We start from the raw sequence: 22,592 nt of genomic DNA, 5'->3' as shown, positions 1-22,592 counted from the left end.
CTCTTGAGCTGGATCCTTTCCATAGGAATGATGTAAAAGCCTTTTAATTGGCTATGGTTTTGGTCCAATTAGAATAGAACAAACAGCTTAATAAAATAATGTAAAAGGGAAGAAAATGAATAATATGAATATATAGTTCAAATACTACAGTAATGGTGTACTGAACTTATTTGGTTCAAAATAATAGCAAATTAGAGTATAGAAAAATGAAATAAAGGAGTTAACGATTAAATAAGAAGTAATACAAAATTTTATAAAATTAATAAGTATATACAACACATAATTATACATATAATTATTTTAAAAATACAGGTCTTTGCAATCTACCACCCTTAAAAGAAATTTTGTTCTCAAAATTTGTAAGACCTTACTCAATATACAATAGCAGTTGAAGAAAACTAAGAGAAAATCCAACTAGAGTGGTTGCATAAAGATTACCCTTCCGTTTCAAGTGGATTGCAATTCTCTATGTATTTTGCCTTCTAACTAGAAATTATTCCCTTTACATATAGTTTTATGCTCGAAAAAAATTCATTGAATAATGAAAATAGCAATATACCGAAACATATATTTTCATTTCTAGTAATAACACAAAGTAGCTTGACCTTTGAATAAAATCATAGGTCATATCCTTTTTCTTTTTTGAAACGAGAAAATGAAAATTTTAAAATGAAACACAATATTTGCATTTGAAACGAAATCGTTTGCTTCTGTACTAACAAAATGATTTTCGAAAACCACTTACACACACAATAGTACTTCAAGTAGTATCCCTAATGGCTTCCTAGTATAACAACATTCAGAAATGTGACTAATCACTCAGCTCCACTATTTAATTCTTTTATTCTCACCACACGACATTCGTGACTTTGTTTTACTCATCATATAGCCTGAAGCTACATAGGAATGAGGATTAGTAGTTTCACCACACAACCGTAAGTCATGTAGGAATGAAGTTCTTTGTCAAATCCATGACATAGCCCAAAGCTATGTAGGAATGAAATTAATCGAACTTATCACACAACCAATAATTGTGTAGGAATAAAGTTCAATAGATTCATAACACAACTAGAAGTTGTGTAGGAATGAAATATAATATACTCATCACACGATCCAAAATTATGTAGGAATGACATTTAAGTAGTTCATCATACAACCCTAATTATCAATCACAGTACTGCATAACATTAACAACATATTAAGAAAGTCATAGTATAGCCACTAACAAAATACAGGGGATATGTATTCGTGATTGTTTCATGATTTAGACGCCATAGATTTCGATGAAACCTCTGTCTTTGTTTCTGAGTTTAGTATGCAGTTGAAACCCTGGTCTTTATTTATACTAGGGGAAATGCGGGAGTGGAATGGATAGACTTACCAGAACGGAATAAGATCTTTCCCACAAAGAGCAACGTGTAAAGCCAAATGGCTTTGGGTTTAGTGGTGTGACACCTATTCCACCTTGTGGCAAACCCATTCCAGCTTCCAACTTGATTAGCACGAACTCAAGCTACCAGGTAGTTTAGTATTAGTTTGGTACTGAGATGATTTTATAAAAAGTAGATATAAAAAAAAACTGAGCTCAAAAAGGTATTTGGTAAACACTTAAAAACAGTTTATTTAACAATTTTAGGTGAAAAAAAATTGAAACGTGAAGCAGTAAAAATAAACTTATTCTCACCGCTTTTTTTTTTTCAAAACATATCCATACCAAACCACTACTTTAGTAGGTAGAATATCACGTATACTGCCAGCTTTTTCTTTTACCATCATCTCAACATTTATTCTAAACCAAAACCATGTCTATCACTTGGCATAGGAAAACTATAGTATAGTTGGACACACTGGTGAAGAAAACACTAACCAATTAAAGAATTTTTTTTTTTTCAAATACGGGTCCTTAACTTCTACTGATGGCTGGTTTGGTATTGCTGTACTTTGAAAAAAAAAACTACTTACGTTGTTATGTGAAAATAAACTTATTTTTGCTGCTTCATGTTTTAAGCTTTTTTTAACCCAAAACTGTGAAAATAAGTTGTTTTTAAGTGTTTACCAAATATTTTTTAAAATTCAGCTTCTTTTGATACCCACTTTTTATAAAAGCACATCAATACCAAATCAGTACTGAGTAGTCACAACACAAGTAATATGTACCTCATAAGCTGAATAAAATTTCAACGTATCACAACAATAAAGCAAACAATTACACTTTACTTCCAACTACACGTTAAGACCTAACGATCCATATTACTACCACCTAACTAGACCTACTAGTCTCTCAGTCAAATGAATTCAAGTCCAAACAAAAGACTTGACAAAACTTTTACCACAAAACATAAATGCTCTAGCCCTTTTCGTTCGACTGACCATATAATTGGTAACACAACTTTCCCAAGGGTGTCTAATCCCTATACTCTGATATCATTTTGTCACGCCCTAGACCTGAGGTCAATAGGAAAAATCTTGAACTTGAATTCGGTGTGCGAGCTAAAAATAAAATTAAATAAAAGGAAAGTGAAACTGGGTGGAAAAATATGAAATTCCTCTCATAACAAGAAATCAATAGGTGAGGCTTCAACAAAAAACAGTAAAATTTAGATTTATGAAATTACATTATTGCCCATCATTTTTGTTGTTTAATAGAAGACTAAGTTGTCTTTTCACCCACTTTTTGTTGACAAAGAGAGTTTCATTAATTATTAGAGACTAGCATATGGGCACACACAAAATGTGTGAGAATTTTTTTTATTTTTATTTTTTGAAATAGAATGAGAGAGGAAGGGAGTGATAGAGAATGTGGTGGGGGGGGGGGGTGAGAAGTTTTTATTTTTTTTTTTTATTTTTATTAATTAGAGATATGTTAGGATTACATGTAGTTGAGGCTTTGAAAAAAAAAAGTAAAATTTGGTTGTGTGAAATTACATTTCTACCTCATATTTCTTATTCATGTTCTGTTTTAATTAGATGGTTAAACTAGTAATTTCATAGAGTTTTGGTTGACAATTAATATTTTATTAATTAGTAGAGAATAATAGAGATAATAGAGAATTTCTCCAAATACTTCAAACAAAATCAATGCCTCACTAGTTTCCTCTGCTTCTGAGTTTTGGCAATACTAACTACCCACAACTTCTGAGCTTTAGCATCAAAATATAACTAGCGCGCAATGAACCAATGCAAAATTGCATTGCCGATGGTTACTGCAAAAGCTCCGTGTGACTATGTCATGCACCCCTTAATTTTGATGCTTTTGTCTTCGAGTTACATATCTGCATCTCTTCCTCCTCCTCCCCACTTCCTTACACGGCTCTCCGCTTCATCAGCCTGCGCATTTCGTGACATAATTAACATCGGCTTAAGCAAATTAACCCGATTTTGGGTTATAATCAAGAGTAAGAACTCAGTACTTACTTCTTTCTTCCAGTTAGTTAAGGAAGTGACCACTATCAAGATCATGGTTTGCAAGACAATGCCACCAATCATTCCTCCCCAGATACCCTACAAAACAGCACAAGTTTGAAAAACGGAATTAGGGGAGAGATTAGGGTTATGAAATTGTTACTGATACTCAAAAATAGTCAAGTCGTCTAATTGTATCACCTCGACTCCAAATTTAAATGTGAATCCGAGAAGTATTCCGGCCGGCAATCCGACAATGTAGTAACACCCAATGTTGATGTATGCAACAAGAGTTTGCCATCCAGCTCCAACAGCAACACCTTCGAAAACAAATTAAACACAACAAATTGTCAAGAAAAAGAACACCTAACTGATAGATAGATATATGTATACGCGAAAGTCTCGGTTAATTATGTGGTTAATTGTATTTAATTACCAGATAAGACTGGTTGAAGGCTGTTGAGAAGGACTGTGAATCCAAGCAATATTGCAAGGTTAGTAGTTTCCTTCGCAACGGCTACACTGCTGGTGAAAAGGTAGGGGAAATAATCTCTCGTCGTGAGGACTACGGTCATGCAGACGAGCCCTATAGCGATGGATGTCGTCGAAACTACTATCACTGCGAATTTGGCCATCTGGGAATTACCAGCTCCAAGTTCATTTGATACTCTAACACTATTTGTTTTGCAACATCACATAGTCAGAAAATTTGGGACATCATGATTCAGAGAAAACCGAATTCATGACCTGATGATCATTAGTTGTACCACAAAGTCAACAAGTCACAAAAAGACCGGCCAGACAATGAGAACGTAAGTAAATAAGTTTACCTGATTGCAGCATTAAACCCTATTGCAATCATTGCATCCCATCCATTTATGTTCATGCTGCACAAAATGAGAAGAAATATGAGGTCCAAATTTGAATTCATAGGTCTCTATAATTTAAGTACCTTACCAAATAGAGATGGCATCAACTGGGATCAAAGGGTTCTTCAAACGGCCGGTTATAACCAGTAGAATCATCAAGTACCAGAATTCCAAGCTGCAGTTATTCAAAAAAAAAAACAAAAAACTTAGTACGACAAAATTTTATGTGCAGGATGTTCATTCTTTATCAAAGAAGGGACGTGCATCAAAATTGTCGTACATGCATAAACAACATGTATTCACATAATATCGACTCGTTATCAATGACATATTAACAATCTGTTACTCATTACCGAACGTAAGCTCGCTCCATAGCCGGACTACTTACCACAACATGACAGCAGAAGCTAAAGAAAGCTTAATGAATCCCCACAAGTCTGAAAACGCAAGCCAAGAGAACCCACTCCAAGCACCATCTGACTTGGTGATGAAGATGTAGAGCAACTGGCCAATAATGATGAGCCACCACGAAGCGTTGAGTGTGATCGCTGCGCCAGTTAGACCCCAGCCGAGCTTAATCATCAGCAACCAACTGAGAACTGCATGTTCTACAAGTACCGCACCTGAGATCCAGGCTATCACACTAACTTTCCTCTGTGCTTGTAAGAATTTTTGAATTGGAAAGTTGAGGGCATAGGCGAACAACTGTGGAAGCATCAACAGTGCAAACCTTCCTGTACCACCAAAAAAATACACATAAATGATTAGTGGGAAGTTAACCAAAAACAATCTAGAGGATACTTTTCAAATTATAATAACTTACGGAAAAGGAAATCACATTTGAGTATAAAAAGACGGACACGTTGCTCTAATGAACTAGTTTAATCAAACTTTGCTAAACATGTTTCTTCTTTTGATATCACCCACGACAATTTTTAATTAAATAGTGTTAGAGAGATCAAAATTTTAAATTAAATTTGTAAATTAAATAATATGTTACTCATAAAAAAAATAAGTACGTTAATACTTAAGTAATAATTAAATCATCAACAATCACATTATTTAATTTATAAATTTAATTTAAAATTTTGAAAGCTATCATTATTGTTTTTAATTTCTCAACATTTGGATATAAGAAAGCGGACACATTGCTCTAATGATCTAGTCTAACCAAACTTTGCTAAACATGTGCTTTCTTTTGATGTGACCCATGATAATTTTTAATTACGTAGTATTAAGGAGATTAAAATTTAAATTAAATTTGTAAATTAAATAATATGTTATTAATAAAAAAATAAATATATTAATAAACATTTAAATAATAATCGAATCATCAACCACCCCATCATTTAATTATTAACTTAATTAAAATTTTGAATCTTCTAATCATTATCCTTTTTAATTTCTCAATATTTAAATTTCAGTTCGAAAGAAAGACTAATACGTAACCAAAAAAGCAAAAATCACCAACCGGCGGCCTCAGAAATCTCGGTGGTCTCTCCAAATAGCTTGAGAATAGGTGGGGACCACACATAGATGGGGACCATAGCGCAAGCTGTCACCAGCAGAATGATCCACGATCGCTGCATGTACACCCCTAACATCCGGATCTGACCCGCACCGTATGCTTGCCCACACAGCGTCTCCAATGCACTACCCATACCCAACTGCAACCCCCAAAACACAGACAAATAGTCAAGCACTTTAACCAAGCTCGATTACTAATTTATTTACCTGTGCTTTTAAAATGACTGAAAGTGTTTTTAGTGAAAATATTTTTAAAATTAATCCTTAGTAAAAATACAAGTAAATTTTGGAAAATCACTTAAAGTACTTTTGGAATCCAAAAATATTTTCTCTAAAAACATTTTCAGTCATTTTAAAAGCATATACAAACAAGTCATACAAATACTAAAGCCAAAATAAATCACTCCAAGTATAGAAGAAAAAAAAGTTATTATTTGTATTATTTTTAGTTATAAATTTAATGCAAAAAATAAACATAAGTGCGATAAATAGAAAATAAACATACATGATAAGGGGAATCACATTCTAATGCTCCCAAGCTAACAAGATTTTTCGCTTTGGGAAGATGAGGAGATAGCATATATCGTACGCAGACTCGTCTTTACTTTGCAAAGAAGCTGTTTCTACAACTCGAAATAACATTTTTGTTGCGTCAACGCTCGCCACTCATTCTAATGCTAAAAGTAATTTAATGAATTATTGCTATTGTTTTGGTTAAAAAAAAACTAATGAAAAGAGCTTGAAATTTTTTAGTTTTAATGATAAGGACAAAATAAATGGTAAAGTAAATAGTATCATAATTGACATTTTGCTATAAAAATATGATTTTCATTAAAATGAACAGTATCAAGATTGTTTAAGTTCTCTAAAAAAAATGTCAGCATTATTCTCACTGCATACATATATAAACGAGTGATTGGTCGAATAAATTATTTGTATCATCTCGACTAATCATGCAGCATGCGTTAGCTGTTTTTGATGACTAAGATTGAGTGGATTATGTTGGATTGGATTGGATTGAATTGGATGAGTGGTCATAAAAGAAAGAGAATGACTTGATGGATATTTGGACCATTACCATGACACCGAAAGCGAGTCCGGCGATGACAGAATTCTCGATGGAGACGGCGGCTAGCTCGAGGTCACCGACAAACCCGGCAAAGGTCTGGGTGAGGGCACCCAAGGAGTACTGACAGAGGGAGGTGAAGATTGCAGGGCCGGCAATCTTCCACAGCTTCTTGGACTCGATACCGTACTGCTTAACAAATCCGACTTTCTCCTCTCCGCCGTCCTCATGGCCGCTGTGGTTGGAAACCAGGAGAGGCGTATTCTGGTCATTGCCAATTTCCATGTGTCTCAGCTCAAAAGCAGCAGTTTGAAAAGTTTTAATTAGAAGAGAGGAGAGAGGAGAGAGAGAGAGTGTGTGTGTTAGAGAGTGAGAGAGAGATCTTGCGTGTTTATATTTGGGAAAATGGGGAGAGTTAGGGGGTTTTAGGTGGTTGAGATATCCGGTTTCTGATGCGTTTTTTGGGTCACCAGTACATCGTTTGAATGGTGGTTGCATATTTTGCATGAGACGAGTGGACGTCGAGACGAGCAGGTATACTCCCCGCAGCCGTATTGATCGAGAGAGAGAGAGCGAGAGAGAGAGAGATAGAGAAATGAGTGATTCAGTTGTTCACGTCAATCAATAGACCGAGAGAGATGACTCAGCTGTTAAATGTCATCCAAGTTAGGGAGATAAAGCTAAACACATTAACTAATCACACACTTTTCTTTGAACAAATAGTCAAACACTTTAACTAAGCTAGATTACGAGTTTATTTGGATGTGTTTTTAAAATGACTGAAAGTGTTTTTGGTGAAAATATTTTTAGAACCAATCTTTAGTAAAAATACAAGTAAATTTTGGAAAAACACTTAAAGTACTTTTGGAATAAAAAGACATTTTCTCTAAAAGCGTTTTCTTTTAAAAGTACATTCTAATGCCAAAATAAATCACTCCAAATAAAAGCGCTTTCAATCATTTTAAAAGTACATCCAAACGAAACTTACAAATACTAAAGCCAAAATAAATCACTCCATGTAAAGAAAAAAAAGTTATTATTTGTATTATTTTTAATTGATAAATTTAATGCGAAAAATAAACATAAGTGTGATAAAGAGAAAATAAACATACATGATAAGGGGAATCACATTCTAATGCTCCCAAGCTAACAATGATTTTCGCTTTGAAAATATGAGGAGATAACATCTATCGTATGCAGACTCGCTTTTGTTTTGCAAAGAAGCTATTTCTACGACTCGAAATAACATTTTTCTTGCGTCAACGCTCACCCCTCATTCTAATGCTAAAAGTAATTTAATGAATTATTGCTATCGTTTTGGTCAAAAAAAAAAAATGCCAGCATTAATCTCACTGCATGCATATATAAACGAGTGAATGGTCGAATAAATTATTTGTATCATCTCGACTAATCATGCAGCACGCGTAAGCACTAAGATTGAGTGCATTATATTGCATTGGATTGAATTGGATGAGTGATCATAAAAGAAAGAGAATGACTTGATAGATATTTGGACCATTACCATGACACCGAAGGCGAGTCCGGCGATGACAGAATTCTCGATGGAGACGGCGGCTAGCTCGAGGTCACCGACAAACCCGGCAAAGGTCTGAGTGAGGGCACCCAAGGAGTACTGACAGAGGGAGGTGAAGATTGCAGGGCCGGCAATCTTCCACAGCTTCTTGGACTCGATACCGTACTGCTTAACAAATCCGACTTTCTTCTCTCCGCCGTCCTCATGGCCGCTGTGGTTGGAAACCAGCAGAGGCGTATTCTGGTTGTCATTGCCAACGTCCATGTGTCTCAGCTCAAAAACAGCAGTTTGAAAAGTTTTAATCAGAGAGAGAGTGTTAGAGAGTGGGAGTGAGAATGTTGTATCTTGCGTGTTTATATTTGGGAAAATGGGGAGAGTTAGGGGGTTTTGGGTGGTTGAGATATCCGGTGTCTGATGCGTTGTGTGTTTTTGGGTCACCAGTGCATCGTTTGAATGGCGGTTGCATATTTTGCATGAAACGAGTTGACGTCGAGACGAGCAGGTAGACTCCCCGCATCCGTATTGATCGAGAGAGAGAGAGAGACAGAGACAGAGAGAGAGACAGAGAGAGGACTCAGCTGTTCAAATGTCATCCAAGGTTAGGGAGATAAAGTTAGGTGAAAACGTGGAATTGACCAACGTGGACCAGAAAAGAAAAATAAAAATAAACAAAAATGGGAAAAATAATTTGACGGTTCAGAATTTTTTTATTTTATTTTATTTTTTGTGGTCCATCCATCTGGGCAAATTTCTTTTCTTGGTGTGGTGATATTCTTGCCTTATTTTCATAGAAGTTTTAACAAAACACTCTCGGTACTGTTCATTTTTAACGAACAACCATATTTATACATTTTCCTGGTACATTCACTATACCTTTAAAAAAAACTTTTCATTAAAAGATAAGGTTTTTTTTTTTACTTTTCGTTAATTTTCCTTATTTTCATTAGATTTCTAAGTATAATATTTTTAGCAGAGGCCAATTCGCAATAAAATAATTAGCAAATACAAAGGATAAGAAGTAAGGAGAGGTCAAAAAAAAAATTAAAAGTAGCCGTGCTTTCATTGGTTAGATGGTACATGGTTGTTTGGCCACTTCATTTTATGTACTTTATTAGATTGTAAGAGTGCAATCATGCGTATCCACTCTGATGCGTGTTGATTCTCACCGTTTTCTCTCGCCCTAACAACTATTAATTTAACTTACTAGCACTAACTATACTAATAAAATCACAAACGAATAGCTTTATATTTAGAATTTCAACTTTTTCTAAGAAAACACCAAAACTTAAATTTCAACAATTCAAACTGTTTATTTTTCAGGTTACACTTTAGAGATCATTGTTGCAAAATATTAGCTAAATCGAAAAATATTTACGGCATCTAATTGAGTTCAAAGAATTTGATGAACACTATGTTCATCATATCAATTAAATAAGTAAATGATTTATGATTAAATTGACTTTTTGTAAAAGTGATATATGGATTGAGACTTACAAAATGAACGGTTCATATGTTAAAATTCAATGTGGCATAAGTCCACAAATGAATTACCGACACATAAAGGACAATTTATAATAAAAACCCTAAAATAAATTCCTGATATCAAACGAACGGTAACCAGGTATATTTTTAGCTCGAAGTTTGACCAAAAGTTCGGATAGTTAGGTTGATTTTCACCAAACACAACAAACAACTATGGCAGCCAAATATATACGACTTTACTTGATTTATTTTTTATCATAAATAAACCCGATTTTCAATTTATATAATTATTGTACTTAATGAAGCATATGATTGACGACGTGTTATACGGTTATACCTTTTCTTAACGCTTCACCATATCGCCTTTGATTTGAAAGCACGTGCGGAAAAAGTCGATTAAGTTCGTTTTGTATTAGAAAATTAATACCGTTTTATATATAGTAGTTACAAAGGTTGACAAGTTTTTCCAAATTCGTCACACTCCAGAGAAATCAGGACCGTTAAACCATCTTCAATGATGACCTAAAATCTAAAAATATTTAGCTCATAAAATTTAGCCTTTAGCCATAAACAGTTTTTCTGCTCCAACCATTCTGGCCTAAAATTTTAGCCCGAGATTATCAAATAATGAATTAAGGTTTTTTTTTTAAATTAACTTTAAAAAAAAATTATGTAGACTATCCTAAATTAATTATATGAACATTTTAACCTAAAAATATTTAAATTCCGATAAATTTTGAAAAATCACTAAATCAATACATGAAAATCATGATAAACCACATAAACTTAATACAAATGACAATTAATAAACCACATAAACTTAATACAATCGAAAACTCATAAACTACATAAACTTAATAATGATATCCACCATCTTGACTTGGTGATGGACTTGAGTGATACTCTTGAGATGAATCATCATCTTGAAATATACTCATTGTGGCATTCCTTCGTAAAATGTCATTTTGCTTACCATATAAGTATTTCTTCCTCTCTGGAGTGTATTTGTCGAGATCATCCATCATCAAATTAACTTCGAACCTTTCTTGCTCCCTATCCCCTTTTTCCTTCATGGCCAAAAGCATTTGGGCCAATTCTTCTTGCCGAGAGATATGATTTTCGTTCAATCTTACCATTTCGCTAGCAAATTGTGCACGTATCGGATCTTGGGACTTCCTTTTTCTCTTTGCTTCCTTTTACTTATCTCTACCCGGGGGTCTTGCAAAAGAAATGCACAAAATCAGTGAGGACTTTGGTACAACATAAAGTATTAAGTTTGTGACCTTCGCTAGATTGCTCCGGTCACTAGTGTGGATAAGTTTGTAAATGGATAGGGACAGGGAAGCAAACACAAGATGTACATGGTTCACCCAGATTGGCTACATCCACGGAGTATAAGAGTTTTCATTAATTGTGAAGGGTTTACACAAGTACATGGGTTCAAGCTCTCCTTTAGTGAGTACTAGTGAATGATTTAATACAAATGACATTAGGAAATATTGTGAGAGAATGATCTTTATTTATAGAAGAGAGTTTCTAGTTTCATTCTGACATTGACACATGTCGCGTTATAATTGACTTCTGATGTTGACACGTGTCGCGCTATGATTGGCTTCTAATGTCGACACGTGTCGCGCTGTGATTGGCCTCCTGATTGGAGGGAAACTCTTCTGGGTCATTGACGGTATAATGTTGACCGGTGCTCAGTAGTTTTGAGATTGGTCAAGGATGGTATAAACATATATAATTTAGAGGTGGGGTTTCATTATGAAATAATCTTCCACATTGTTAGTTCGCATCGGTTCCCCACCTCGGACAATCCTTGAGGATGTTCCAAGCATGATGCAACTTAAAAGCTTGATTTTTTGGTGTAGTTCTTGTCTTGTAAATTGTCATTGCTTTGTCACCCTATGCAACAAATACATAAAAACAATTAGTTGCAAAATACTATTATGTACATGACAACTAAAATATCAACAAAGAAACTCACAATTTCTAAGGTGCCCCTTCCACTAGGCATGTCAACCATGGCTCTCTCCAAGCTTCCCTTCCACAAAGTGCACGCTTTGTTGATAATCTTTCACCGATCATAAACACCACCAACTTCCCTTCGACCGGCGTTGGAGTTTTCATGGAATTTATCAACGATTTTACCCTACAAAACCTTTCTATTTTGATTGGTGTTGACGGCACCATCTTCGCTAACAGAAATCCATGCCAAACATAAAGCAATATCTTCGTCAAATGTCCAATTACGACCTCTAACATGCTCTTTTGCCATCTTGAAAATTTTGGAAATGAGAAGAAATGGTAGAAAGAAAAATTGGAAGAATTGTAGGAGAAAAGTGAGTTTTGTGTGGATATTTGAACAAATACATAGGTATTTATAGAGTTTTTGGTTGAATTTTAAGTTAAATATTTTTTTAAAATTATTTTAGCCATTGGATTTAAATTTGGACCATTACATCTTTTTTTTTTACCGTTAGATTTGATTATATTCGATCTAAGCTGTTGGATTCAATAAATATATAAATATAAAACTAAAAAATAATAATTTAAACCTGGACCGTTGGATTAATCAACGGCCCATTTAAATGGAGCCGTTGGATGAAGAAAAGTAGTCGTTGGGCTACTTATGGATCTGACACCGGGGGAACAACCCCACGTGGGTATATTTTTCTGGTGGGAAAGGCCTAGCGTGTGGGCGAGTCATGAATTGGGCAGTGGGCTTCACAGCCTGGTTTCAATCTCATTTGCTAGAATCCACTTTGCTTTGTGGCCTAAATTTGGGTTGGTATTTGGGTTAGTTTTAGGTCATGGGTTGAAGTGGGTTTTGGGGGGAGGGGGGAAAGACGAATTTTAGGTTATAAGCCATTGTTGGAGTTGGTTTTAAAGAGATATATATGTGTTTTGGAGAGAGAGACTGTGTTTAAGGTTGGCTAGTGAGATGGGTTACTGAGGACCGCAAAAATTAAATTGAACAGTCAACGGGCTCTACGATAAGATCTGGAGAATCTCAATTCATGACCCATGAGTGAGCGTCTGGCTTTTTACCATCCCCTAATCGCATACATTGTGCAATGTTAATGCCAAGTGAATCCAAATCTCAGAGTTTACACATGACACATTTTGTTCAGACAAACAAACATACATACATCATAAACATCTTTACAAAACCTACATTCATTCCTGCTTACCCAAAACTAATTGATGAATCATGGGTCGGCGTAGAGAATCTCTGTCTGCACCGAGGCACGCCTAAACAGAAGCAAAGTTTTAACTATCTCCTAAGCACAGTCGACGGATGCAGGCTTCACGGTCATCCTCTCGAGCGCAGGTGAACTCAAAAGTAGAAATCTGATGAATTCTAGTTCCCGTTTAGTACCTGAGATGCCATTTAGTTTCACAAGTCGCAGTTGAGTGATGGGGCAGTTCCAGTTTTCACCTAACTCAAGGTCAACTGTTCAACCAACGGTCGCGTCTTCTGGGCGGACCTGCATAAAGGTCAAGGTCTATGGTATCACATTCCTAAACTGAGGACGAATCATACATTTCATTCCTGCATGCATGAATGGAATAAACCTCACCAGAATTTCTAGTTCTTGTAAAGCATGAAAGCTTTTCAAAATGCATACAACAGTCAAGACCTCATCTAAATCGTTGAAGCTTATCCGTAGAGAAAGATAGTTCAGAACTAGACATGGTTTAGGCAGATTTTCCGGCACGGGACCAATAGCCAAATGCTGGAAAGGAAAATATGGATAAAATAAAGATCAGCAAATATACTCAAATTTCTTAGGTAATGATCACTAAAAGAAAAGTAAAACTAACTAGGCAACCCATTAGTTACCTTTAAAAAGTAACTCTGAATTTCAAGTCTTTGGATACCAGGAAGGTGAGCAAAAAACTTGAGCAGATTGCTAGAACTGCTAGGAAGCCATCTATAGGAGTTGCCAACGTGCTCATACAGGCCAATGGAAACTACAGTAAGATTTGAGGTACTCTTGAAATTAACATCCTTAAATTTACCTCCCACGTCAAAGAATTGGAGATTTGGCGCATCAATGTTGAGATGGGAGAAACCGTCAAAGTTCATCACAGTCAACTTCTCAAGCAGAGGGCATCAAAGAACCATATTTTCAAAGACATCTTGGGCCAGGGTAACATGCTGAAGGTCAAGGCTCTTCAAACTCTTGAAGCCTTTGAAAGTTGATGGAGGTTTAAGCAAACAATTAAACAACTCTAAATGAGTCATATCCTGGCAAGAAAATAAGCATGATGGCATTTTGTAGCGTTGCCCTTTCCAAATTTAAAGTATGAACTCTTTGACAGAGCTTCTTAATAGATGAAGAATCCTACGATCAATATCAGTAGTGGCCAGAAAGTCCCTGTTTGACAGCTTGAACTTGTGTACGGGACCAATGTGAAGTAAAAACACATGATCAACAATGTTGACGAAGGTTGATTGGTTTTGAAGCGAGACACAATGGTTATCAAACACAAGCTGTGGAAGCATAGCATATATGTACCTCCACTTGGTCGACAAAACACTTGTTCGCATTGCCTACCTAATCGGCAAACATGACAAAATTTGATCTATAACATGACACGGTAGGTTTCTAATTCTATCCAAATCCATCTCCATCATTTTGGAAAGGGTCTTGGGTGTTTGTCTTTGCTTCTACAAAATTCAAGTAATTAAAAACAATCAGATTCATACAATGACCAGTAGTTTCTAGATCATTGCAAGTTTGCAACTTTGTGTGTTTGAGTTTGTGTTGAGAGACAACCGGTTGTCAGATTTCAAATGGCGACAATAATACCGAAGAAGTAATGCTTCGTTCTGTTTTCACCACTAAAATGCCAACCAGAAAGGAAGATCAACGGGGGCAAAACTTCTACTTTCCATGACAAACCCAACAACAAATAGAGCTACTAGATTTAGGTTAGGGGCACGCGGCAGATTAAAAGAAAAGAAAAACAAAACAATTCAGCTTCTTTCCTACAACTTCATAAAAATGCAGCACTGTACGGGTTAGGCCAGTCGGCTAGAGCAATGTGCCTAATCACCCTCCCTGTAAATTAGAGTAATTTAGAATATGGTTTGTCAATAAAACTTCCATAGAAATGCAACTAATTCTCCAAAAAAGTGAATTAAAAAAAATCCCTAATACCTTCAGGCTACCATAAGAACAATCCAGAGTCAAAGGAAAAGCATAATGAACACACAAAATTAATAAAATTGAATGGAATTATTAAAATTACACAGAATTAAATCAAAAGGCTCACCATTTCACTTCAAATTTGGTCCAGAAATATGGAGAAATTGAGTAGGGTCAGCTTCCTTTTCCGAGATAACTGCGAGGAAAGCACATGAACCAAACAAAGATTAAGAATTTCAGAAATTTTAATCATGTAAGGAATGGCAAGCATTTCATGGAGAAGAATAATTAATCAAATAAGCAAGATGCTGATTAAAAAAAAAAGAAATTATCACATACAAATCGAAGAAAAAATATCGCGGAATTACCGATTAAACGGAAGATCTTCATTGCAACAGAGACGTGGTGAGAGTGAATGAAATGGGGATGAAGTGAAGTAATTTGCTGTAAGAATGTACAAAAAGGAGAAATTTTTAGATGTGACGGGACACAAGTGATATATCACGTGTTTTAATTTATGTGGTGGGAAATTTTATTTTTTAAGTTATTAATTTTTTAGCACATATATCTCACAATTTGTATAGTGACACGTGGTATATCATCTCGTGTACCGGTTACATTGAAAAATATCTCGTACAAAAAGATAACCGAGGCCATCTGCAACCCACCTGGCCAAAGTTGGGGGATCAAAGACAGGTGTGCTACGAGGCTATAGACCGTTTTTTAGCCCGATTTGTCACATCCCGGCCTGGGTCCACCACATCACGGGCCTGTTCCACGTTCCACTACCGTAGCACGATATTGTCTACTTTGGGCTTATCATTCCCTCATGGTTTTGTTTTTAGGAGCTCACGAGCAACTTCCTAGTGGGTCACCCATCATAGGACTGCTTTGGCCACCTTCTCGCTTAACTTCGGAGTTCCGACGGAACCTGAAGCCAGTGAGCTCCCAAAAGGCCTCGTGTTAGGTAGGAATGATAATATACATTTAAGGATCACTCCCATGGGCGATGTGGGATGTTACAATCCACCCATTTTAGGGGCCCGACGTCCTCGTCGGCATACTTCTGGCCAGGGATTGGCTCTGATACCATTTGTCACATCTTGGCCCGGGTCCACCACATCCTGGGCCTGTTCCACCACCGTAGCACGATATTATCAATTTTGAGCTTACCATTCCCTCACGATTTTGTTTTTGGGAGCTCACGAGCAACTTCCCAATGGGTCACCCATCATGGGAGTGCTCTAGCCACCTTCTCGCTTAACATCAGAGTTCCGACGGAACCCGAAGCTAGTGAGCTCCCAAAAAGCCTCGTGCTAGGTAGGGATGAGAATATATATTTAATGATCACTCCCCTGGGCGATGTGGGATGTTACACGATTTGTTAAAAAACTCAACTACAATGAAGGGCTGGACAAAAAATAAGTGGAACCCACCAAACCAAATGACAACCTTTTAACTATTAGGTTGGCTATTTCCAGCCGCCATCAGCCCGTTTGTTGGGGCCTAACATGTCACCTCCAGCTTGCAGACATCAGCAGCAACAGCTTACTGACATCAGTTAGTTATTGGATTATTTTTTTTGCAGATAAATTTTTTTCTTTCTATAAATACCTAAGACATTTATACACCATTTTCACATTTTTTTTCATCCTTACATATTATCTTTTACCTTAATTTATTCTATTTTTCACATTTTATTTACCTCAAACACTATTTTCATACACACCCCTCTCTTAATGTCTAAGTTGTTAACATGCAAGTAATATTAAAATATTTAATAAAATATGTAACAATAGTAACATGAAACTTAAACAATATGTAACAATACCAACATGTGACAATACCAATAAGTTAAAGAATAAACTTAACAATCATGAATTATTGAGGGGCTATGTTTAGCCAATTTCAGTTGGAGATGATATATAAATATAGCATGGCATGCTCATTTAAAAATAATTTTTTGCAGGACTATAATTCTAGACGGGGCTATACTTAACCCTTTCGGTTAGAGATGACCTAAAACAGTACTGGAGAAGATAGCAGACCTTCACTCAATAGGGCGCCACGTGGTTAGGATTCGTCTAATAAGAAATTGCTACGTTGACATAACAGTATTTTGGATTAGTATGATTCATCATTAACATCATCGATATTTTCTTAACTTAACCTTCTTATATATAAAAGCTGGGTGTAATGTTAGAGAGATCAAATTTTTAAATCAAATTTTGTAAACAAAATGATGTGGATATTGATAATTGGATTATCACTTAAATATTGATTAATGTGCTTATTTTCTAGGGAACTTTAACGAAAAGCACCTGGTACTGTTCACTTTAACGAAAAACCACATTTTTACATTAAAAAGTCAATTCTGATACTATTCACTTTACCCTTTATTTTGTCCTTATCATTAAAACTCAAAGTTTTCAAGCTCTTTTCATTAGTTTTCCTTATTTTCTATTGGTGACACATCATTTAGTTTACAAATTTGTTTCAAAAATTAAATCTTTATAACATTATCCATAAAAGCTACATAATACAATAGTGTTCGTAGGGAAAGTTTTGGAGAACTAATAAAAAGAAACCCCTCATAAAAAATAAAAAAAAATTATCAAAGAACACACAGACGACAAAAGCAAAAAGAATGTCACACTTTACAAGAGTTATGAATTAAATAAAAGGAAAACTAATGAAAAGTGCTTGAAAACTTTGAGTTTTAATGATAAGGACAAAATAAAGGGTAAAGTGAATAGTACCAGGTTTGACTTTTTAGTGTAAAAATGTGGTTTTTCGTTAAAATGAACAGTACCGTGAGCTTTTCGTTAAAACTCCCATTTAATAAAATGCTAATCATAAAGAACGTGTCCTTAATAATAAAAGGGTGCCCTTAATAACAAAGTAAGTTGTTTAAGAGTTTTTGAATATCAAAATTTTACGATAGGCTTTTTATTAATTTTCTAAAAATGGTGAGGTTTGGGCTTCATGACCAAATACTATTTTACCGGCGTCAATGGCCCACGGCAGCCACTCCACTCCCATGCCCCCTCCCCATCGTTCTGCAAGATCTTTAATATAGCTTGTAGAAACTATATTTTCAAACGCTGGAATCAAGGATACCTATTCGATGGCTATGACAAGGAAAACATATGGAAAGTGCTTTTGCATAGAAGCATTCTTTAATTGTAATATAGGGTTGGCATATGTTTGGGTACATAAAATTATCAGGACTATCTTCTTGTAACATGAATTATTAAGATCAATGGAATTTCGTTAATGGTGATGCATGTTGTTTGGATGTCGACAAGGGAATAGGGTGGTGCATTGGTGAGTGTTGGGGGTTTTTTTTTTTCAAATTTAAATAAGGATAAAAGAAAAAGTTCTAGGGAATTTAAAAAAAAAAAAGGTATATTCATAAGATTGTGGGGTATTAATAAAACAATCTCTTTTTAATTTTTTTTTGTTCAAACAATGATCCAAAATTTGATAAAAATAGGATCTTAACTTTTCTAATGAGACAAGACTCGCATGTGAATGTGCATGTTTAGTTTACTCTCAATATAATATTTGTTGAAATTAATTTGTTCGATTGTACAATTCATTTGGAATTTGTGTTCAAATTTGACAAGAAAATTATAAGGTCGCAACTACCTAGCTTCTACATTAATCTAGCATGCATGCAGAACGCACCATCTGTACACGATGATGAATATCATCATTTCCGTGCATCACATGTACATTTCGTTTACCGGCCCTTCTTCACTTCCAAGCCAGCAAGCAACTTCTGAAATGTGAAATCCAGAAATTCGAATAAGTTGAAAACGAGTGCACGTAAACGGCCATGCATGCACAGCACAGGGTGCAGAACGCCTTAACATACGGCCAATAAACAGACGGTAAGCAGGCACCGCCGATCATGCCCGGCAGGCTAGCACTGTTTCTCGAGTTTGTAAACCCTACTGTGTAAGTTTCGGCGGTGACGTACTCGACCAAAATTCTGACGTCCGTTTTGTTATATCATCAAAATTTATATGGTTTATATGAGAGCTTACGAAGGAATCGATAGTCCTTCTCAAGTTTGGTTTTACTTGTCTATGATATTTTTCAACGTTGTCTAACCTAACTCGTGGACAAATGAAGTCATGTGATACAAGACAATATACGTCTATTTTATATCTTTGACTTTCCCTTTTTTCTCTTATCATATCCCACCGCCAATAGGAAAATAATTGTGGCTAATAATTAAGTTTCCTTTTTTTTCTTGTGGTGCATGCATTAGTATATAAGTCCATGTCAATGTAGCTAAATACAAAGTCTATCCTCCCCTCTTACCTTTCAAATCTAGCATTTTCCCGTTTTCTCCGTTTTGAATTTGGAGATTAGTGTTCGCAGAAAAAAAGGAGATAAAGCTCTTCAAACTCTCTCTCTCTCTCTCTCTCTCTCTCTCTATATATATATATATTATAGGGTTGGTCCTGTGGATTTTATTTGTTCTTGGAAAGATATGTAGTGGAAACAATTGATGGGTTTGTTAAGGCGGAAAACAATGGACAGCCAGGGTGCAACGACGTCGCATGAAGGAATCAAGACTGTGAGAGTAGATAATCGTTGTGATTTCTCGAGCTACTCAGATCTTTGTGTTTCCGTTGTCACCTGGAACATGAATGGTCAGGTACGTAGCTACTTCAATTTTGTTTCCGTTGTGATCTCTCGAGGTACTCAGATCTCGAGCAACTTCAAATTTGCTGCATGCTTAATGAATGATGACAAACAAATTTCAGCTTAATTACTGATTATTAATTAGTAATTGTTTAACCAGTAGTTAGGTACATATTAATTCTAGCTTGGTATTTATTTTTCATGATTAAATTTTGGGGCGATATCCTCACACCCATTTTTACTTCTCTCACACATTTTTGATTTTCGGCCGTCGGATCGGATGAATTGAAGAAGATCAACGGACATAAATTAACAAGGGGTGTGTGAAAGTCAAAAGAGGTGTATGGATAGCACACCCCTAAATTTTTTCTTCTTATTCTTAATCGGTCTGCAATAAGCAGGTCTGTTACGAAGATTTGGCGGAGCTGGTTGGAAACAGCCGGAAGTCTGATCTTCTGGTAGTAGGTCTTCAGGAGGTGCCCCGTAAAAATATTTCACGACTTTTAAAGGCAGCGCTGCTTGACTCCCACATGTACGTAAGATATATTTATTTGCAGTTCGTAATTAGGGTTTTTGTATTAGTGAGAAAATGGAAGTTTGTAATCAAATGATCATTATAATTAATTACTAATCTCGACCTTAATTAATTACGTTTCTCCTTGTTCTGTGTGGAATAATGAAGCTTGTTAGGAAAAGCCATCATGCAATCTATTCACCTCTACGTGTTTGGGACAAAGGACTCTGATTTGTTCATCAGAGGTAAGACATGAAACGATCATGAACTCTAAACTCGCGTTCGAGTTCATTAATTTTGCCAAGACTGCATTTGCTTCAGTTTTATCTAATATTTCTCTCCCAAATATTTTTGACGCAGAATTGAAGAGGGATAAGCGATCGTTAGGAGGTTTTGGAGGATTACTTAGGAGAAAGAAAGGCGCTGTGGGAATCCACCTTAACTACAAAGGCATTCCTATGGTGTTCATCTCTTGCCATCTCTCTGGTAATTATCCCAGCTAGCATACACACACATAGAAATATTTCTATGTATATATATGTATGTATACAGATTTGCCATAGATTTGAGACTTTGTGTTTTAATTAAGGTAATTTTTGTGGTTTTTTTGGTAGCTCATGCTCACAACGTGGAGAAAAGGAACTCTGAATTTAGAAACGTATCAGAATCTCTTTTCTTCGAAAAGTTGAATCCTTATGCGAAACCTCCCCAAATCACTGTTTGGTTGGGAGATCTCAACTACAGAATACAAGGAATCGACTCCTACCCGGCAAGAAACCTAATCAACAATGATCTCCAGAGAGTAAGTTTTCTTCATCACTTCATTTTTTTTCATTTGGCCCGTTTGATGCAATTTTTCTAGGGCACCAATTGACCAACACGTTGTAGCCAATCAGACAGTGTCACGGTTGACTAACTAACCAAATAGTGTAGTAGATCTTTAAAACAGTGACACACTACTCAATACGCCAAATGCACCACTTATAATAGTATTATCAAAGTGTTCACGTTGAGTACGTGTTCATACGGTAGACCGATCGAACGATGAAAGTATTTTATTATCATGTTTTGGCACATCAGACAAAGATAAAAGAAACTTCAACTGAAACTAATTGATTTCAGAGTTAATTAGCTAGCTCATCAAGATATCTGTTTGATCTTAATTTGTGTGTTTACATGCAATGCAGCTACTCACTTGCAACGACCAACTGTTACAAGAGGCTGGGAGAGGACAAATCTTCGAAGGTTATAGTGAGGGCACATTAACGTTCAAGCCCACATATAAATATGACATTGGAAGTAGCAACTATGATACAAGTTACAAGGTATGTATAGTTAATATTTCATCTCTAATCACATGCACATTTTACCATTTGTAATTGTAAGTATAATTACATTTGGTTCTTCAGTCCTCACCAACGGACCTTTTCAGGTGAGAGTGCCCTCGTGGACCGACCGGATTTTGTTCAAGACGCAAGACTCCGACGAAATCAAGGCAACTTTGCATTCCTACTGGTCAATGGACGACATTCATAGTTCTGATCATAAGCCAGTGAAAGCTCATATTTGTTTAAAACTTAGCAAACCCTTGTAACTTACAAAAATTTGATAATGCACCAATGTATGCACCGTGAACAATTAAATTTTGCATGCTTGAATTTTAACAATTACCATCTAACTATTCAAACATCATTGGATTTCATAGACCAGTTAGTGTAAAGAAACTCACTAACTTGTAAAAATGTCTGCCTCTTCCATTCCATGATATAAGATTAAAAATTTATAATTTACTTCATTCATGTTTGTATCCTAGTAAGTGAGCCTTTTTTCTTCTCTTGGATGGAGGAAGTCCACCCCTCCCAATCTCAAGTCCACCCAGCCTATTGCTTGAGGTGGTGTGACGTCAGGGTGGCGTCATAGTAACGTCAGGGTGGTGTCACATTGGCATCACAGTGGCGTCACTCACATTATAATTTTCTTGAGTCAGGTGTGTGCGCTTCACACGCGTGTAAGCATGATTAGTCGGATAAATATGTAGCACCAGAGCCCGCGTTGTAGGCGCACTAACCTCCTCTGTTGTTTGATTTGCACAAGGTTTCTATCCTACGGTCCAGATTTTTCCAAAAAAAAAAATGAAAATTCACTTATTACTTGTTGTGTCCCACGTGGCACACTATAGGTTGTTGGATAAAAAAAAATGTAATTCAACAGTTCATATTAATTAAGTAAGAAATAAATATTGAAAATTATAAAAAATTACAAAATTATGACTCACAATTGGGATGGGTTAAAAATCTTATTTGAAATTAAACATACATTTTTTATTAATTATTATAAAATACTTTTACGGGATAGAAATGCACTCGAGCAATTATCA

The 22,592-nt window shown here is 35.7% G+C and overlaps 2 protein-coding genes and 1 pseudogene across 4 annotated transcripts; 1 reads left to right on the top strand and 2 right to left on the bottom strand.

Annotated features, from left to right (window-relative positions):
• Positions 1 to 2,993: 2,993 nt before the first annotated feature.
• LOC126632304 (protein DETOXIFICATION 33) lies at positions 2,994 to 8,737 on the bottom strand. Of its 2 annotated transcripts, none has more exons than XM_050302664.1 (9): positions 8,387 to 8,737; positions 5,743 to 5,938; positions 4,660 to 5,005; positions 4,360 to 4,446; positions 4,233 to 4,289; positions 3,839 to 4,077; positions 3,604 to 3,722; positions 3,415 to 3,501; positions 2,994 to 3,327 (listed from the first exon to the last, which is right to left on the bottom strand). In XM_050302664.1, exons 1-9 carry the CDS (start codon positions 8,660 to 8,662, stop codon positions 3,265 to 3,267), a joined length of 1,470 nt encoding a protein of 489 aa, XP_050158621.1. In that variant the 5' UTR covers positions 8,663 to 8,737; the 3' UTR covers positions 2,994 to 3,264. The 2 variants fall into 2 exon arrangements, with proteins under 2 accessions (XP_050158621.1, XP_050158620.1); XM_050302663.1 differs by lacking the exon at positions 8,387 to 8,737 and adding an exon at positions 6,877 to 7,438.
• A 4,358-nt stretch (positions 8,738 to 13,095) lies between these two features.
• On the bottom strand, positions 13,096 to 15,432 carry LOC126632514 (F-box/FBD/LRR-repeat protein At1g13570-like; annotated as a pseudogene).
• A 3,913-nt stretch (positions 15,433 to 19,345) lies between these two features.
• LOC126632308 (type IV inositol polyphosphate 5-phosphatase 11) lies at positions 19,346 to 22,010 on the top strand. 2 transcript variants are annotated; one of them, XM_050302669.1, is made up of 7 exons: positions 19,346 to 19,714; positions 20,103 to 20,233; positions 20,384 to 20,460; positions 20,576 to 20,701; positions 20,830 to 21,017; positions 21,403 to 21,540; positions 21,625 to 21,779. In XM_050302669.1, exons 1-7 carry the CDS (start codon positions 19,565 to 19,567, stop codon positions 21,649 to 21,651), a joined length of 837 nt encoding a protein of 278 aa, XP_050158626.1. In that variant the 5' UTR covers positions 19,346 to 19,564; the 3' UTR covers positions 21,652 to 21,779. The 2 variants fall into 2 exon arrangements, with proteins under 2 accessions (XP_050158626.1, XP_050158625.1); XM_050302668.1 differs by having other exon boundaries at positions 19,347 to 19,714; positions 21,648 to 22,010.
• The last annotated feature ends 582 nt before the right edge of the window (positions 22,011 to 22,592 follow it).

Source organism: Malus sylvestris, chromosome 8, assembly GCF_916048215.2.
Source record: "Malus sylvestris chromosome 8, drMalSylv7.2, whole genome shotgun sequence".
NCBI classification, from domain to species: Eukaryota; Viridiplantae; Streptophyta; class Magnoliopsida; order Rosales; family Rosaceae; genus Malus; species Malus sylvestris.
The sequence above is the reverse complement of the archived record's forward strand: the minus strand, read 5'-3'. Positions and strand labels throughout refer to the sequence as shown.